This window comes from Coccomyxa subellipsoidea, assembly GCF_000258705.1.
Source record: "Coccomyxa subellipsoidea C-169, whole genome shotgun sequence".
Classification (NCBI taxonomy): domain Eukaryota; kingdom Viridiplantae; phylum Chlorophyta; class Trebouxiophyceae; family Coccomyxaceae; genus Coccomyxa; species Coccomyxa subellipsoidea.
In genome coordinates this window covers 657,110-675,110 of record NW_005178021.1, presented here as the reverse complement: position 1 = coordinate 675,110, position 18,001 = coordinate 657,110, and the positions used below count along the sequence as shown (strand labels likewise).

Below are 18,001 nucleotides of genomic sequence, written 5' to 3'. Positions count from 1 at the left end.
TGCCACCATGGCCACTGGCAGTTAGCAGTAACATCAGGATGGGGGACATGGGCGTTGGATGCTCAAAAGATTTCTCAGATAAGGCAACATGGGGCATGTGCTAGTCCTAAATTTAAAAGGTCCTGCAACCCTCACAGCAGCCCTGAAGCCAACCCAAGGTTACCCAACCCCACAGTATAGAGCAGCAGCTCCCCTTAAGGTTATAAGCCCTGCAGTACAGTCAGCCCAGCAAGAAAGATCTAAGCGACCAAGATACTTTCGACCCAGCTGAGCTGGCCCAGATCACATCAAGGCTTTCTGCGCATCTTTGACCACTTATCTACGTGAATCGAGCACAGAGCGGACGCCGAGATGACGTCGCTCCTCAAGTCCATTCTGAGCCACAACAGCGGTGGGGTGCACAAGAGTCCTAGCTTCTCGGACTTGAGCATGGGAGCTTCCAGTGACGGTGCGTTTGCGTTTCCGGGGCAAGGAAATTCTTGAAGTATTGTCGATGTTTGTACGTGTCGAAAGTTGATGTCGATGTTGATGTTGGCACCCAACAGCTTCTTACGTTGCCGGGCACCTAGCGGTGTCAAGATCGATGCTTTGAGAGGACAAGAAAACCTGAATGTTTTCGAGCTCATTTATAATTCGAAATTGCTCTGCTATGATTGCGTCCATGCGGACACACCCATGCCTGCAAGCAAGAAGAGAAGGTTATTTTGTGTCACCATGCAGCCGAAGAGGAGTTCGGCAAGGAGCACCCTGAAACACCCAAGACACCCAAGGAAACAGTCATGGGCTCATCTCCGACTCGCACCAACATCTGGCAGGGGACATTCAACCCACGGTGAGATCTGCAGATAATGCAGAACTAGGGCTTTCCGTTTGGGAAACGACGTGTTCATTCTTCTTCCTTTTTCATGCATGGCGACATTTGGATTGAAAGTACATTGAGCTGAAGGAAAGTTATGATCCTGCTTCTTCACGCGGCAGTTGCTTCTGAATCACTCGAAAACGATGCTTTCACCCGATGTGCAGGATGAACACGTCAGCCAACTACAAGAATATGGGGAACCAGTACTACGATCACGTCCCCGACAAGACGGGCGAGTACTCGGTAAGGGATGGACGTGTCTGGACTTGTCGCTCTGCTTAGCTGTCAGACGCACTCTGCAGTACTGCAAACCTGGCATGGCATGTCTCTGGGGTGTTTGTGTGCAGCACTCCATGCCCTGCTTGTATTGAACATGAAGGTGTCTTTGCAGGTTTGGGATCATGTGGTGAAGGGGGAGAGGATGAAGATTTTCCACAACTTTGACAAAGACAGTGAGGCTTCAGCCTTCATCGTGGATCCTTGCAGCTTTGGTGAAAAGTGAATTTGCCATGCAAAGGCAGGTCTGAATTTTTATTTGATTGAGCGCGTTTGGGATGCTGCAGATGATGGGTTCCTTGACGCACATGACCTGCAGCAGAGCTTTGGCAACACAGCGGATGTCAAGCAGATGATTGCTGCTGCTGACAAGAATGGGGACGGCAAGGTGGATGAACCTTCCCTTTGCTTCTGCAAATTCTTGGAAATTTTCGTTTCCTCCTTTGCTTGCTTCCTCTTCTGGGTCATTCCTAAGATTGAGAGATGCGTAATGGACCTGGCCGGTTTTTGCCAAATGGCCTGGCAATTGTGAAGGTTTCTTGAAAAGTGTTGTGGCATGCAGATCGACTATGCCGAGTTCTGCGAGCTCTTGCGCAACTCCTAGGCGCCAGCACGCGCTCAGAATGGTGGCCCAGTGAAAGCAGGCAAATGAATGTTGAGAGATTGATCCCGACTGCACATCTGGCAGATATTCACCACATTCCTGGCCCGCAAGCCTGGTCGGAATAGCCATTTGTGTGCACAGAGGATGTGCTTTTTTGGATGATGCCTGCAACGTTGCATAGCTGCAAGTTAGTCTGTGAGACGTCTCACTGCAAGACATGACTAGACTGCTCTCTGGTCTGCTCGTGTGCCAGTGCTGGGATGGCCTTAATCACTTCCAACAACTGTAGAATTATGAACCATGTGCCATTATTTCCAGATCCAGGGAGACTTTGTTCGTTGCAGTAAGACTACGGATGCTTGTTGATGATTTATGTATGTCACGTATGGCAGGGTTGGACTCGGAGTACTAGTAGTTGGTAGAGTGAGTATGCAAAGCGTACTGTGAAAGTACATTGTGCTTCCAGACGACTTCAATTTACAATGGATTGCCAATGCAGTGTACAGTGTGAAATGATTGCAAGTCCAAACCATCTGGGTCCATCTTTTTAAGGAATCCTTTATTGGACCCCTCAGTGGGGATAGTCTAGACGTCTACGTCTCATCAACATTCCAAAATTGTAATTTGGAAGATCTTCTAGAACCTCACAGAGTCACAGCACTGAGAAGCAAAGACGCCATTTACCGTAATGTACATACTCAGCTCTTACTTGCGGCTCAAGACAATGTACACAGCGGCTGAATTACAGCCACTCTTCAGCATGTTCTAGCAGGGTTCTACGCTTTGCTTCAGGCACACCATGGGAAGGACTTGCAAGCACTTTGCAAAATGACCAACCACAGATGTTTGAGCACGATCTTCATCCCTCTTGAGCCGTGAACTTCCACCCAGGGTTCAAACCCTGTGAACCCTGGGCTCCCTATAGCTATAAACAATATAAACACAAGACTGTGGTTGGCAAAGCCCTCTTGTTACTTAAGCTCTACAAGCTTGAAGAGCCAATTTGTTTTCGTGCGTTTGACAAACTCAAAAGCCTCTGTACCTCCGCGCCTTCCCAGCCCAATAAAATGGCTCAAACCTGGAGTGCCATCTGCAAGAAAGTACCTATGGTGGCTCAGGTCCGCTACACTGGCGTGGGCGGCGGCAGATCTCGCCATAATCTCCCTTGGGGAGTCACCTTCCTGCGCACCGGCGGCGGTGGCGTAGCTGCCAGCCTGTCAGCCGCCGGGGGGCTCCAGACGGAAATCCCAGGACCCGGGGTTGGATACCACGGCGCGGCAGCACCCAGGCTCGTTGGCACGGCTGCTCTGGCCGGTGCAGCCGCCTCGGCCGGCGTGGTGTAGCGTGACACTGCAGGCACCCCAGCTGCAGGCGCCTCTGCGATTGTCAGGGGGGCTGCAGGGGGGTCTTGTGCGAGCAGTGTCGCGTCGGTGGCTGTGCCGGGCTTGGGCACATGTTGAGGGACGCGGAGGTGCTCAGGAATGGGACCTGGCGGCGGTGGCGGTGGGTAGACAGAGCTGCGTTGAGCGGCTGACAGCACCTGCTCCAAAGTCTGGATGCCCTGCGGCCCCACCCAAACAGCCACGTCATAAAATGAATGAATTTCGTCGAGGCCAATAAGTATGCACATACTTCACTTCTGATGATTGCATCTACAGTGAGATGCCAAACAGCCATCAGTCACAGCCAGACGACCAAACAAGCATCAATCATGTAACCACGGAACGTTGTTGCTTGGCTGTAAATTGCCCAAGGTGTGGAGCAAACAATTCTGTCAGTGAAGAGGAGGCATGGCTCTGACAGGCAGCAATGTGCACGGGAGATGAAGTCCAAATTGAGATGGTGAGACAAGGGACAAGAGGCTTGGTGAAGGTGTCGTAACGCAACCAGCAAGCTTGTCGGTACAAGGAGGCAGGTGGAGCAGACCTGCTTGGCGTCAGAGCAACCTGGGTTCTGAGACAGGACTGCCTGGTACATCATCATGGCCATCTGCAGGCTGGGAGCGTATTGGGGGTATGCTGCCGCGCTGCCATAGTCCCTGTAGGCGTGCGCCAGGTGCAGCTGCAGCTCCTCTGAGCTCACTGTCAGCATCTGCTGCTTCAGCACCTCGATCGCCTGCTGTGGCTGCCCCGCCTGCTCCACAAGCACATAGCTCATTATCAACTGAAAGGTGATATCCCAATGTGAAGGCAATGTGCACTACAACAGACATGCTTGCGCACAGCAGCCATGAAATGTCCCCAAGGTTCAAACAAACCCCCAACTCTCTTTAGGGCCCAAGTCATGTACAAGAACAAACTCATGAAAGGATTTGATCTGGTAGCTGATTGGTGCACTGAAAAGGATTGGGCGTAAGCGGGCACTTTGCAGGCTGTGGCACGCAGGTGAGCACCTCTGCACAACAGGACAGCCAGTAACTGAGAGAGCAACGCACCCTGCGGTGAATGTCCGCTAGGGCGATGGAGGCTTGCGCGCATTTGGGGTCGGAGCGCACGGCCTTCTCAAAGCACTGCCGGGCATCCTGCGGGCAGCCCTTGGCAGCCTGAACCCTGCCCATGAGCACCAGCCCCTGCGCGCTGTGCGGCGCCACCTTGGTCGCTGACTCTGCCACCCTCAGCGCCTGCAGATGTCACAAAGATGTCACATAGATGACGCCTGAGACAGTCTGAGACACCCTTCAACCATGCAACAGAGGTGGAGCAGTCCTCGGGACTTCCATTGGCTCCCCTTTTGTCAAAGAATGCAATTGAAGCATGCACTTGAGGGTGCAACAGTCATTGCTTGGTTTGGACAAAGGCGTTTGGGCGATCCAAACACAGGACTGCAATGGTACGGGGGCTTGCAATGGTATGGCATCGGATGTGGGCAAAAGAGGAATGCACTGCGTACCTCCTTGTGCCATTTGAGCTGGAGATACGCTGCGACGAGGCCGTTGAAGGCCGCCATCTCGATGGGGGGTCCCAAAGCCAGGTTGAAGCACTTGGTGGCCGCCAGCGCGTCATTCCCCCTCATAAGCAGATGACCCCTCTGAATGTTCAGCAGCTGATCGCTGGGGAACTGCTCCAGGCCCTCCTGCACGCTCTGCATGGCCTGCATCGCAGCACAGATCGCGTGGGTGCATGCTCGTCTCTGCAGCGAATGACGCATCTTGTGCTTTGGGTCTGTCCTAGGAGGGAAGATGCCATCTTGCCTGCTTGTCTTGTGAACGGTGAAATGCATGGGCAATGGAGATACAGGAGTGTGCGATTCTATATTTCTGGAGCATGCTGCTTCAGAAATGTTAGATTTCCCACCACATTACAATTTTGGTGGGAAGGCAGTGCAGCTGTACACCTTCACCCTAGTAAGGCTCTCAAGTATGCATGTCCAAAGATAATGTTGCATTTCAGCATGCGTTTATTGTTGCACAGCAATCTCCTGGGCAAGTATCTGGAAGAAGTGGCGCCCGCAGCGACCGCGAGGCCAATAGACCCTGGTGGTTTTGTTGCTTATCACCCCTGGATTCATTAATCGTCCCATCTCTCAGGGGCGCTATCACATATATTCCACCAAGCCAAATGATTACTAAGGCAAATCCACCTGAAGTCGATTGGCCAAGATTATGGGTGCAATACCTGTGCGGAGTCGCCGTTGGCTTCCCAGTAGGCGGACCCGGCGACAAACGTCTCTGGGCGGCCGCCGGCGCAGCCGCGCAGATCCTGCCACAGGCGCGACAGCTCACTCCGGTCCCCCCGGTCCCTCAGCAGCAGCGCGTACCGGTCCATGCCCTCTGCGTTTGACGGGTCCAACGCTCGGCTCCGCAGATACAGACCTGCACATGCACAAGTGACAGCATTGTGAGGCTGCAATCAATCGTGCCTGTCAAGAGATTCTAAAAAGACTCCGCTGGCAGTAGAGCTGATGTCACAATTAAAAATAGATGTCACAAGCGCATCCATTCTGGCTGAAGGGGGTCAGATCCAATCGGCTGCAATACGCAGCAACCAGCATGCGTCTCACGCATATTCTGACCCCAAAAGCGCGTGGTGCAAAGTTCACTCACGCAGATCAGTGCAGAGTAAGAATTCTTTCCTGGGAATTTGGGGCATTTTGGCACAGGTCACTTACTCAAGGCAGCCGAGGTGTCGCCCTTGCCGGCCAGCGCTTGCGCGGCAGACAGCAGCGCATGCAGGTTGTCCGGGAGCAGTCCGGTCAGCGAAGTGAAGTGCACCGCTGCTGCCGCATAATCCGACGCTGCGAGCGCCGCGTAGCCGCACACCATGATGTGTATGCATCCCTCCAGGTCCGCCTGCCGCTCACTGCTATCAGCTGCCCCTTCGGCCTGCAGCAAAGCCGTGAGAAATCTTTGATAAAGCATGTACATTGCATCCAGACTCATTGAATCCCTCAACTGGGAAATTATCAAGTGGCTGCCGCATGCGAGGACAGTAGCGAAAGGGGTGCCATGCGAGCATAACAATTGGATCATTACCCAATTGACCTCCCACAGAACACTATACAAGGCATTAGTCATGTGAGGAGCACCAAAATTGTGGTGCATCGCTGGGCAGATGTTGTTGCGTTGTGCGATGAGCTTGCATGAATGTGGGCATGGCAGACCTGGCTCTTTGGCATCAGCGCCACAAGATCTGGTGGGGAGCAGTCCATCTCTGTCAGAGCTTTCAATGCCTCCACTGCGTAAGGACACAGACGCAAGCACTCCTGCATGACACCAGCAGCCAATCAATCAAAGTGGCCCTTCCAGACTTGCTGCATTATAACAATTTTTGGAGTCCCTGGATGCTGAATTTCTCTTTGCAGATGACGATTGATGCATGCACAATTGAGATTTGGATCATGGTATTTACCTGGTAGGCAGCCACCGCTGCTGCTTTCTTGCCCAGCCTCTTGTAGAGGCAGGCCATTGAGCTGTGCACCTTCAGAGTGCGGGCTGGCTTCTCAATGGCTTCGAGCTCAGCCAGGGCATCACTGTACATCAGCAGATCTGTACAACACTGCGCTACCTTCACGCGCAGCTCTGGCTGACTACCGCGCCCTCTCCCCTGCAATTATTCCACACTCATGAGACTACCTCGCAAGCTTTTGTTCTGGTGTTCAGCACTCCCAGGGCACAGCAGGTGTCATGCGCAGATGCTAGAGAAGAGAGTGAAGGGGCAAGGTACCTGACCAAGAGACGAGATTTGGAAGAGTTGTTGCGCTTGTCGGTAATACCTCTGTTGCCACACGCAGGAGTCTTAGCCAGCTGACGCGCTGTCAATCATAGAGAGACAACAATGAGGAGTTAATATAGCACGTGGATGTCGAGTTGCTTACCAGTGCCCGTTTGTACTCCTTCATGCCAGACAGGGCATCTGCAAGAAGCACCTGCAGTACCAACATGTCTGAGTAACAGAGCGCCAACAAGTCATTGTAGCTTGCAAAGTTCTGCATGGATCGGTGGCTCACCATGTTTTCCGCTCGATCATGTAGACTTTCCGAATGCAATGCCTGCATTGATGGCGAAAGTAGGATGCCTCCCTGCCACAGAACAGACTCAACAATCGAAAAGAGGGGATCACAGCTGCCAGCACTGGTGAGTAACGCAAGATCCTTGACAATTTGCTGCCAACCGCGATAATTACACTTGCCAACCATCCAGTCTAAATAGTCGTAGTTCAATCTAACATGATCATCCAAGCATCCTCGTGTTTTCACAACTCACCAGGATTTCAGCTGAGCTGTAAAGCTCATTCTCCATCAGATGAGTGATCCGGTTCCTCAACTCCTCCATAACGTATTTTGGACTTCAGAAAGTAGAGAAGCTTGCCATCCAGGAAAGAGCCTCAACACTGGCACCACACAGTTGGCCGATCGGGACTATGGCACCAGGTCAAACGGTGGCACAAATGGAGTATATGGAGTTTGCTACCTAGGACATCTCCGGATCTTATTCCTGATGGAAAATAGAGGTTTTGATCCTAGGAGCACAGCTCAGTTCGTATTGAGGGCCAATCAGTCGCATAAGGGTTACTGATCTGAGTGACTGATCCCATCGCTGACCGATTGGGATGCAACCTCGTCTACCAAGTGTTCTGCTGCAGCAGGAGGCTTGCTAGAATGTCAAAGACCTAGGGATGCCACTTGCTGTGGCAGATCAGGCCGGTAAGAAGGCCAAGGGGACTAGGGCGTTTCGGGTCGCTTTTTCGAGGTCGAATATCAAGGCCTTCTCCTCCAGCGCAGCTCATAAAATAGCTGTTGTAGCGCACAAGGTTGCATCAGAAGTTGGTGCAAAATCAAAGAAGGACTGAGGTCGGGAAGCTTGACAATAGTAATAGAGAAACGGACTGGCATAGTACGGCATGGAGGTCGTATCCAAGAAACTGAACGCAGTCGGAGCGTGTATCACGGTGTGATAAGGTATTAACTACATATTCCAAGGCAATGCGCTACCTAGGAGGGGTGCAAAATTGCCTGACTGCTGTATTCAATATATTATGAAACCTAGGAGTGAGCGCGTCGCAGATACACCCTGTCCACTTTGCCTGCATCCGCCATTTATATCCTTTGTGTATATCCCTTTTGATTGATTGTTCAGGTTCCCGGATCCTTGCAGAGGGACAAGAGAGGAAGAGGACAACGTGCAGGGCAGCGCAATGGACTTCCCCACACAGAGGTCAGCTGGCAAGACTTCTACGAGATACAGAAAATCGTCTGGCAGCACATCCATTGTTTCAGCTGCAGCCAGCACGCATAGCTCAAGCAGTTCCATGCAGAAAAGGGGAACAGCTGCCATCCTCTCCTTGCCATACACTCCATTCAATTTCGAGGCAAGACAGACTGCCAAATGCGCTCTTCACGCCGTGATTGAATGCACCTCCAGGGCGCCATTGCATCTATGACCAGGTGGATTGACTGTAAGCTGCGCAATGGTGTTGTGTTCATCGATGATTTGTGTTTTTCCTGGGCCCACAGGCTGCAAAATCGAAGGTCCAGAAGGCATTTGATGGGACAATCACTGGACACTTCAGGCGGTACTACAAGTCAGCATTGTTTGACAAGCTTGCCAAGGCCTGTATTTACCACTTCCTTGATCGCTTTGAGCATGACGCCTTGTCCAAGGTGAGCAGCCCCCCAATCGAGCTGACTACACCTGCACGATCCCATACAGGCAAGCATTGTTTGGATATGTCGTGAGAAGACTTCAGTGCATGCCAGGCAGCTTACAGGGCAAGGAGACAGCGCTTGGATGGAGTGGATACTGTTATGATCCAGTCAAAGCTATCAAAGCTCGAACAAGAAGGGCAGACTCACCTGGAGGCCATGTGCCCCTCTTATGCAATGACCTTGCTACACAATGCCACCTTCAGGCAGCCTCATCAGGATACTTTGTTCTTTGAGGCCCTCTATAAAGTATGAAGCATACCCCTCTGTGTACATTTCATTTTGTGGGCTGCTGAGACTTACACTATCGCACAACATCATGAGGTCCCTACTGGATGAAACACAGGCAACAGCTCTGAAGACCCTCAGTGCTGCTCCAGGTCTTGGTGGATTTGATTATGGAAGCTTTTCCTCAGCGCCCGCGTTCAGACATTGAGACCCATTCAGGAGAGCTCTTCAGGACCGCATTCTCCAACGTGCCTGGTCAAATGTGGGCACTGATTCCAGCTTTTCTGTCAAGGGCACCTGAAAATAAGAATTTTCTTGCCTGCATCCTGATTGCCGGATTGCTGCATGTGGGGAAGCATGCACGATGGATGGATGAGGCATATCTCAAATAAAAGAGATCACATTGGAGGTCCAGCAGGTCCAAGTTCTGTAAGCAGGCGCGTGACGGAGACTTACTCTCGACATTGTGGGCTGCAGGAACCAAGCAATAAGAGAGGTGGACACGCTTACCCTTCTGGACCTGACAGGCCTTAAAAATGGCACGTCCCAGAGCATTTCTGGGCCCGTCGCAGCAAAGCTTCTGGCTTCTCTAAATGACAAGCCCCACTCCATCCCTGTGCAGGTGCGAACATCAATCACACTCCCTGCTGACCTTACAGTACTAGGAACGTTGTTTTGCTCGCGGACAATTCTTGGTGTTTAAATGAAAAGGCACCAGTCGAGCAGAACCAATGTCTGAATTAGAAAAGTCATGCAGTTCTTCTGATTGTGCAGGCTGCAAGCCAGAGCACGACAGAGCTCCTGTCAAGGTTCCTGCCACATGCACAGCGGCCGCAAGTGGGTCATGCGGCCGGCAGTCAGTCTCAAAAGGCCTCCACCTCGGGCCTGGAGGGCTTCACTCTGCCCCCATTGATGCTGGATCCCCTGGAGCCTGAAGACCTGTTGCCAGTCAGCGTGGAAAGGTGAGCATGTCTGCTGAGTAGTAAGTCTCCTGTGGAGTATATGTCACGCGTATTCCTGCAACATAGGCTTCCAGTTGCAACCTCCCTTCACAACACAACAATGGCATTATCCTTTCATGCCAGTGAGCTAATGCAAGATGCCGATTATTCCTGCGGTGTATGTGCCATGCTTTGTCGAAAGAAGTACTGGTTGCCTTCATTTGCTGACAGCTGTGTTGAGGGCAGATTGCATACTGCAGGTCTGGCATGATCAGCGACAGCAGCATTGTGGAGCTGCAGCGGCTGCGAAGGATCCTAGAGGGCAAGGATCCCCTGGCGGAGATGACCGGCATCAGCCGCATGGGCAGCCGCCTGGGCAGCTCCATGAGCAGTGTCAACCTCATGCGTGGCAGTGTTATGGCCCAATCAAGACTTGCCAGCGTCCGTGTGGCCGCTGCATATTGACCAATAGTTTTTTAGTGGCCTGAGAGGGAGCGCCTTGGCTTTGTGAATTCTGGCAAGACACAGGCTCGGTGCCTGACAAGGGTTCAACCAAGTTGGCTGCAGCTGAGCTGGTTGCGCATGCAGCGGCCACGCCGGCGGCGGTCAAGACTTTTCTCAACAAGCGCCCACGAAATGTGAAAAGCATGAGCTGTCCCGGATTGTTTTGGATGAACTTGCACAATAGAAGTGGAGGAACAGATGCAGCTACATTGGATGGACTAGTGGCATGCATACCTACTTTGGCTCTGGACCTACTTGAAGCTGTTTGAAGCTGTGCATGTTTTGGAAGAAACCTTCAATTTGGAACTGTCCAATAAACGAAGGTCTTAAAACGGTTTGGAACTGTACAATAAACGAAGGTCGTGAAACAATTCCTAGGAGGAAACTTTGTGAAATCGTCGACGTCCTGTGAACGCACTTGATGGGTGAGCTCACTCAGATCCAGGTACTTGAAGGGCACACAGATCGAGCGTGGCATGTCGCGTGGTCACCTACAGGTGTGGAAAATATACCGATAGCTCAAAGCATGAATCGAGAATCCCATCGACGCCAAAATATCAAAATTCTCTGCAGGCATGCCTGCAGATGGCTTCTGTACTGTGCACCTTTTTTACAAAGGCAACCTCTTCGTGAATACGATCCATAATAAATTACAGCGTTTCAATGTTGCTATCGAGGCATCACAGTATTCATCAGTATTTCTTGCTTGATGTTGTCAGGCGTCCTTGCAACTTGACTAGCCTTGCAGCAGATCAGATCAGACAATAGTGTAGATTGTCTCCTCGTCTGCAGTAATACGTCTGCAATAATTTAGGATTCGCGACAAGTCTTTTGAGAGCCTGGCAAATGTCAATATCGCAGGTGAGACCCTGGCGAGCTGTAGTGGGGACAAGACAGTGCGGCTGTGGACTAGGACACAGCCCGGCAGCGAAGAATGGGTGTGCAGCGCGACCCTGGAGGAGGCTCAGACACGGACAATCAGGTGTTGCAGCTGGTCACCTGATGGCCGATCCCTTGCCACCGCCAGCTTTGATGCTACCACAGCAATCTGGGAGGTGCAGGTATGGCGCAGGCTCAGGCCCATCTCCCAAGCTCCCTGCTCACTCCTCCTTATGCTATGTGCCGTACTTACTTCATCATCACCAATAAGCTTTTACCCAGGAATGCAGAAAGGGGCATATTTTTCTTGCCTGCATCAATTCCTGTAAGGTTTCGAACATCTGCTCACGGAGAGTGACATATGCAGGGGGGTGTATGGGAGCAAGTGGCGCTTTTAGAAGGGCATGAGAATGAGGTAAAGGGGGTTGCATGGAGCCCATCAGGATCACTCATAGCCACCTGCAGCCGTGACAAGAGCGTGTGGATATGGGAGGCCCTGCCTGGCAACGAGTATGAGTGTGTGGACGTCAAACAGGGACACACCCAGGTGCAGCTGCCCTGCACTGCAACATGTCTCCTTCAGGCATGCTGCTTGTATCTGGGGCAACGAGGCAACTCATCAACAATATTTGATATATCCTGCCACCAGTCCTGCAGCACATGCTTTGGCACATGCGTAAGGCCCTGCCTGATTGCAGCATGGTGGAAACAAGCGATCAATGGCTGTGTGCATGGCTTGCAGGATGTGAAGGCGGTGGCATGGCACCCAAAGGGGGAGATCCTTGTCTCGTGCAGCTATGATGACACCATCAAGCTGTGGCGGGAGTCAGATGACGAATGGATCTGCGAGCAGACTCTGTCAGGTGCTGCATTCTTACCCAATCCTCTCCCCACGACACCTATGGTGTTGTTTTCTATTTCAGAGCGTGTTGATTCCTCGTTGAGGCCATCACACCCCAGTTGGTGGCCAAGAGAAGGGGGGAATCCTGACTCATCGCATGCCTCTGCAGGGCCGGGAATAGGGCACACCTCAACAGTGTGGGGGCTGGCTTTCGAGGAGAGCGGGGAGCGCATGGTGTCGTGCAGCGATGACTGCACTCTTCGCGTGTGGAGCTGTACATCAAAAGATGGCGAGGCCTGGTGGCGGCTGCTTACCACCGTCTCCGGCTCCCACGAACGCACCATCTTCAGCGTTGACTGGTCCAGTTCAGGCGCCATCGCCTCAGGTCAATTCATTCGCACCTGCTACATCTCTGCTGGAGCCTTTCTATATTTGGAATGTTGGGAAACAGCATGCTTCAAGGACCCATTTAACGGGTATGTCTAGGGGGTGATGAACATTAGTCTAGAGTGCGCCTGCTTTTGTCAGTGGGCAGTGTCTGTCATTGGGGCAATCAAGCTGTCAAAGTCATTGTAGGCAAGGCTGAGTCATTGGGGCAGATGAGTCAGCTGTTTGGCGTGTTCGTGCAGGCTCGGGGGACAACACAATCTGCGTGCACGAGGAAGAGGCGAGCAGCAGCGCAGACATCGACCCACTGCAGAAGCCCTCATTCACATTGGCGGCCAGGCAGAGGGAGGCGCACCCAGCGGATGTGAATTGCGTGAGATGGAACCCGGCAGATCCCACGCTGCTGGCATCGGCAGGGGATGATGGCAGCGTGAGATTATGGAGGTATAGGAGGAGAGGAGCAGGTGTGCAGAATGCGCACGCGCTGAGCAGCAGACAGAATGAGACCGGGGCAGTGGCGGAGTCAGGAAGCCTCGGTCTTGCCTAGGCCACGGCAGTGGCAGAGCATTGCGGGAAATCTGGTATTTTGCAGAGTCTGGCAGTGGCAGAGCAGTGTAGGAGGCTTGATGTCGACTAGAATCTGGCAGCTGCAGAGCAGTGCAGGAGGGTAGATGTTGTGTAGAGTCTGGCAGTCACGAATACATGCGGCCAGCCGAGGCCAAGCTTGTGTGGGGGACTAGGGCAGGGGCAAATTCAGCCACAGTGTGTGGGAGAATGGCAGTGGAAGTGTCAGGCAGCCAGGAGAGCACGCTTGGGAGCTGGTGTTGGTAAAAGAAGCAGCAGAGAGAAAGAATCCAAGTGCAAGCTACGGTGCTAGCTGCTGTGGTGTCAAAATCATGCCGCTGCCAGCAGTGCTTCATATGATGTGATCTGTTCACATCATGCATGTGATCTGTTCACATCATGATTAAAAGTATTTGCGAGCTCGAGTTTTTTGCGAGTCCTGTTAATGTAAGACTCAACCGGTTGTAACCGGTTGCTCAATTGGGGTATCCCAGCTAAGAAAGCGCTCAAGCTTGAAGGAAGTCCTTCTTCGAAGTACTCAGAAAGGCCTTTCTCGGCCAGTCAAAATCTTTAAAGTTTGCATTAATCAATATTGATAAAATTCTGACTTGAAGCTACTGTGTCCACCGGCAGTGAGCTTTTGTTGGTTGCAGACACATGTGTCTATTGAAATCCAGATCTTTACAAGGGCACATGGATTCACATCTGAGCTCACTTGGCATGACCTGTCGTCTAAAAATAGACATTGCATGTGTTACCCCGTTCCCACATTCAACGGGTTTAAAATAGCGTTGACAGCTCTGAAACGTCACATGCCCACGAGTTGGTCAATGCATGCCACTTATTGTCTTCAACCTCGATGAGCACAATGTAATGCGTTAGTTTTACAACCCACAGCTGTTTCAGTGCGCTGAACTTACCCCTTCACACATCTTTCACTACAACAGGCGTTGAACATCAGCAATACGACTGTGCTTGTGAATTCTTGTCAAGAACAGTATATGTAGTTGGGGTTAGCTTGCATCATTTGGTGCCCACGGACTAGGACAAATCCCTGGATGGGATCTTTGGAGAGTTGGAACGCTGCCTACAATGAGATAAAGACAGCGAACTCCCTTGATGCGACTTACGAAAAGGTCTGCTAACACTACGATGTTTCATCAAGAGCCAGTCTTATTTCATACCACAGCTCATGAACCATTATCACCAAGTGCAGTCAGACATACTGAGACACCACATCCTCACTTTGTCGTGCACAGGTGGAGTTCGAAATAATGCAGCATTTGGAATTGTTGAGGAGGGATGCGCGCGTGCGCGTGAAGCAGTGGCTGCAGAAATTCAGGCAGGAGACAGCCAATGCAGTGTGGAAGCGCAATCGCAACACCCATGCTCGCCTGCTGCTGGAGCAGTTGCGAGCTGGCAGGCTGACTCACCCCTTCACCTCATTGCCCGGCCCAGGCTGCTTGCCAACCCTGGGCCGCTGGACGCTCGCTCCCTTCCTGACTCCCCAGAAAAAGCCAGCCGCCCCCAGGTCACTACCTCTCGCACTTGACATCAGCCACTTTATTATCTTCATATGGGTCTGCGCATTAGTAACAGATGACCCATCCTCCGGGTGGAGCACCCTGTCACAGCATGAATTGTGTTTCTTCTTGCTCTACAGAAGTGCACCTATGCGTGCAGTCTTGACCCAGAACCTCAGTCTCGAGGGGATCTGCAATGCTGTGCAGGGAGCGTACTGCTGCAGACATGGCCCTCGCAGCAAGCTGCCCCGCCAAGTTGCAGGCAGCGCTGGAGAGATGCAGCCCACTCGCAAGCACATCAGGTGCCAACCACTTTCTGGTCCTCAACACCTGGTGCATTCATTGGGGTGTGGAGGGGCAGGCTCTCTTGATGCTAGCCCATACGCTTGTTACACCCCCCTGCCTTTGCCTTCGCAGCTGCGAAGCCAGTACAAAAGTCACCGCAACAGGTTAGTCTGCAAAGGGCAGGTTGTTGAGGACAGCGCAGCTAAATAAAAAGTAAGTTCAGGCTGTGCCTGGCGATGCAGGCAGGGGTGGCTTGGCGTTGGAGGCATACTGTGGCAGGCACGCGCAGAGGGCGGCTCTGCAGGAGACGATTAGAAATTTGCCAAGGCTGGAGGAGCCCTGGCGCAGATCTGCTAGCCCCAGGGCAGCCCCCAGGGCCGGATCCTCTTGCAGAGGCCAGCCCACCAGCGGGCACCAGCACAGCGGAGGTGAGCACCTCTTGGTGCATGCAAGCCCATACAGATATTCTGCAGGAGTGTTGCACTTGGAAGCAGATTTTAATAATGCCAGAGAGCATTATGTACTTCAGAGACGGCTCAGGCACACAGCAGGATGCTGATGTTCTGACAGTCCATTGATTGCGCTCTTTGAGGACGGCAGCCCGTTCTTGTCTTGTCACAATGTCAAGGGATTGGCCCCGGAAGGGATTTCTACGCGTCCAAACACCACACTTATTATAACAACAGGAGGTCAGATTCAGTAATTCCAGTGATGAGCTCCCACTCAGCATCACAGGTTTATTGACAATCAGGCAAACCAACACAAAGTCTGGAAATAAAGGACGGCTGCTGCCATGCTGCAGGCGCTGTGCTGGCGGGCACGCACATGCGCTTCGCGAGCGCCGGCGCGGCTGCGCGTGCGGATCCGGCCATAGTGGGGAGAACCGGGGGGGCTGACAGTGGGGACTGGGGGGCCGGCGGTAGGGAGCGGGGGGCCCACAGCACTGTGGCTTTGGAGGCTGCGCTTGGCGCCTGCCGAGAGAAGGCGCTGGAACTGGAGCTGCGGCTGCGCGCCGCCGAGCAGCGCATTCGGGAGCAGGTGAACGCGGCATGCCGGCATGTGCCGCTTTGATGCTGTATTGCCTCTGCAGCTGACCTACGATTTTCCCCTATTCAACACAGTGGATGTCTATGTCTCTACAAGCCGTCTCCAGATTTTCCTCATTCAGGAATTTCTGGTTTGAAGCTCAAGCTTTCAGGTCTGCACAAGCTTCCACATCATCCTGATATCTGCTCGATTGTTTGGGGAGTGATATCTGAAGGACCGCATGGTTAAGGATTGAAGTACCATTGAAAACAGTGATGTGAGCAAGCTTCCACTCGCAGAGATGCACTGGACGGGCAGTAATCAGTGCTGAGAGAGATTTGATGTGGGCCTGCACAGGCGCTGGAAAAGCAACAGCAGGAGAAGAGGATTGCGAAGAGGGAGGTGGACAAGGTCATCGACAAGTTTGAGCGCCAGCGAGGCAGATGGAGCTCGCCCCAGAGAAGAGAGTGAGCCTCCTGCCAATACCTCCTGCAAGTACTGTCGAGCAACAATAGTGCACCATGCCTCAACCACTTTCTCTGCATTGCCATGCATGCACGATCTACTTTCACTTTGTGTGCACAAAGTATCAAACATCTTGAGCGTGGTGGTTGTGATGAGCGACAGACTTTGCAATAGTCATGGGTTGCATGCTAGTATAAGTCACTATCGATTCAAGTATCCCCCTACCGCTCATCGTTATTTTTCAACAGAGGTGCTTTCAGTAGACCCTAGACTACTGAAACAGGGGCAATCAACAGGGCTTCGGCATGCGAAGAAAATAGTAGCAAAGTCATGCCCATGATTTCCTCATTGTTTGTGTGTGCCAATCTACTGTATCGTATCTTGTGGAACCTGTGAGGACTAGCATACATTGTCCAAGTCACAGGTTGCATCTAAATGTATGCCCATGCGCAGGTTTGAGGACATCACTCAGCAGCTGGGGGACTTCCAGAAGGCAACAGAGCAGCTGAAGAAGCAGATGAAGCGTGCAGCCGCCTCTGACAGTGCGCAGCTTCTCGAGCATACCTTCCTCTCCCCTCAGCAGCTCATGGCGGCTGCAGGGCCCAACAGAGGGTGGCTGGATGCAGAAGCCCCTCCTCCCACCCTCCTATCAAGCCAGAGCAGGCTACCAGAAGGACTGCCAGAGACTGTGGCAGCTCAGCATGCACAGCAGGGGCCCGTTGCAGAAGCAGACAGCGCATTGGCAGCAGCAGAGATGAGTAGGGATGTTCTGGAAAGAGGGGAGTCAGAGCGTTTGCAGCAGCAAGGTAGCAGAGTCCAGAATGCATTGCAGGAGGACGAGCTAGCTGAGTTTAGCGCTGAGACGCAAGCGCTGCTGCGGCAGATCCATGCAATCAGCATCTGAGTCTTCAGTGGAGGTTACAATTGCAGCTTGCCCATAGCAGGGGCAGTGCACTGATTGTGGGCTTCTTTCGTTGTGTGGAGTGAGGTTTGGGAACAGGATGTAGACTATGTTTACTTTTGTTGCTTTACTTTTGTTGAATGCTTTGGTGCAGGTGATATGCAAAGAATTCTTCGCGTTCAGAGTTGAACTCTTGTGGCAGGTATGAGCTTACCGGAATGTTTCTTCAACCAAATCCATGGCCCACAATGTCATTGGTGACATTGTGCAGCCACTGTACTAAATATTAGAATGAAGTCAAATCTCTTCAGCACATCTCTTGACATCAAAGGTCAACCAATGATCCACTTCTAAAGTCTGCACAAACCATACATGTGCACTTTTTTTCAAGGTCTGCATGCGCAACGAAGCACGCCACACCACTTGCCAAGCAACCGTCAGTCATTTCACAACGTATCATTTTGTATTCCACTGGACCCTAAGCCGCAGCATAAATCTGCATGACAAGTTGCAAGTCATCTGCAAAGTGTCTTCACAGCAATCTCAATCAATCCCCAGATCCGCAGTCTGCCAGCATG

At 52.2% G+C, this 18,001-nt stretch overlaps 4 protein-coding genes across 4 annotated transcripts; 3 read left to right on the top strand and 1 right to left on the bottom strand.

Moving 5' to 3' along the window:
* Positions 1–245: 245 nt before the first annotated feature.
* Positions 246–2,377, top strand: COCSUDRAFT_68180 (hypothetical protein). The gene is made up of 6 exons (XM_005643232.1): positions 246–448; positions 721–832; positions 1,024–1,102; positions 1,251–1,311; positions 1,423–1,523; positions 1,698–2,377. The coding sequence occupies exons 1-6, from the start codon at positions 352–354 to the stop codon at positions 1,737–1,739; spliced, it is 492 nt and encodes a 163-aa protein (XP_005643289.1). The 5' UTR covers positions 246–351; the 3' UTR covers positions 1,740–2,377.
* A 485-nt stretch (positions 2,378–2,862) lies between these two features.
* Positions 2,863–7,509, bottom strand: COCSUDRAFT_45207 (TPR-like protein; the record flags this gene model as incomplete). The annotated part of the gene is made up of 10 exons (XM_005643231.1): positions 2,863–3,300; positions 3,666–3,872; positions 4,174–4,359; positions 4,629–4,829; positions 5,354–5,550; positions 5,847–6,060; positions 6,339–6,440; positions 6,587–6,781; positions 7,053–7,103; positions 7,441–7,509. 10 exons carry the CDS (start codon positions 7,507–7,509, stop codon positions 2,863–2,865), a joined length of 1,860 nt encoding a protein of 619 aa, XP_005643288.1.
* Positions 7,510–10,973: 3,464 nt separating this feature from the next.
* On the top strand, positions 10,974–13,277 carry COCSUDRAFT_38544 (WD40 repeat-like protein; the record flags this gene model as incomplete). The annotated part of the gene is made up of 7 exons (XM_005643230.1): positions 10,974–11,049; positions 11,414–11,613; positions 11,799–11,978; positions 12,174–12,294; positions 12,442–12,657; positions 12,902–13,123; positions 13,252–13,277. The coding sequence occupies 7 exons, from the start codon at positions 10,974–10,976 to the stop codon at positions 13,275–13,277; spliced, it is 1,041 nt and encodes a 346-aa protein (XP_005643287.1).
* Positions 13,278–14,281: 1,004 nt separating this feature from the next.
* On the top strand, positions 14,282–17,426 carry COCSUDRAFT_60047 (hypothetical protein; the record flags this gene model as incomplete). Its single annotated transcript, XM_005643229.1, has 7 exons — positions 14,282–14,359; positions 14,483–14,754; positions 14,954–15,048; positions 15,274–15,459; positions 15,834–16,069; positions 16,415–16,524; positions 16,976–17,426. 7 exons carry the CDS (start codon positions 14,282–14,284, stop codon positions 17,424–17,426), a joined length of 1,428 nt encoding a protein of 475 aa, XP_005643286.1.
* Positions 17,427–18,001: the final 575 nt, after the last annotated feature.

Bases quoted from the DNA above. Each gene is read 5' to 3' on its own strand.
- COCSUDRAFT_68180 (XM_005643232.1), top strand. From the start codon at position 352: ATGACGTCGCTCCTCAAGTCCATTCTGAGCCACAACAGCGGTGGGGTG. The intron at 449-720 runs GTGCGTTTGCGT...GTCACCATGCAG, and splicing joins CATGGGAGCTTCCAGTGACG to CCGAAGAGGAGTTCGGCAAG. The intron at 1,312-1,422 runs GTGAGGCTTCAG...GGGATGCTGCAG, and splicing joins CCACAACTTTGACAAAGACA to ATGATGGGTTCCTTGACGCA.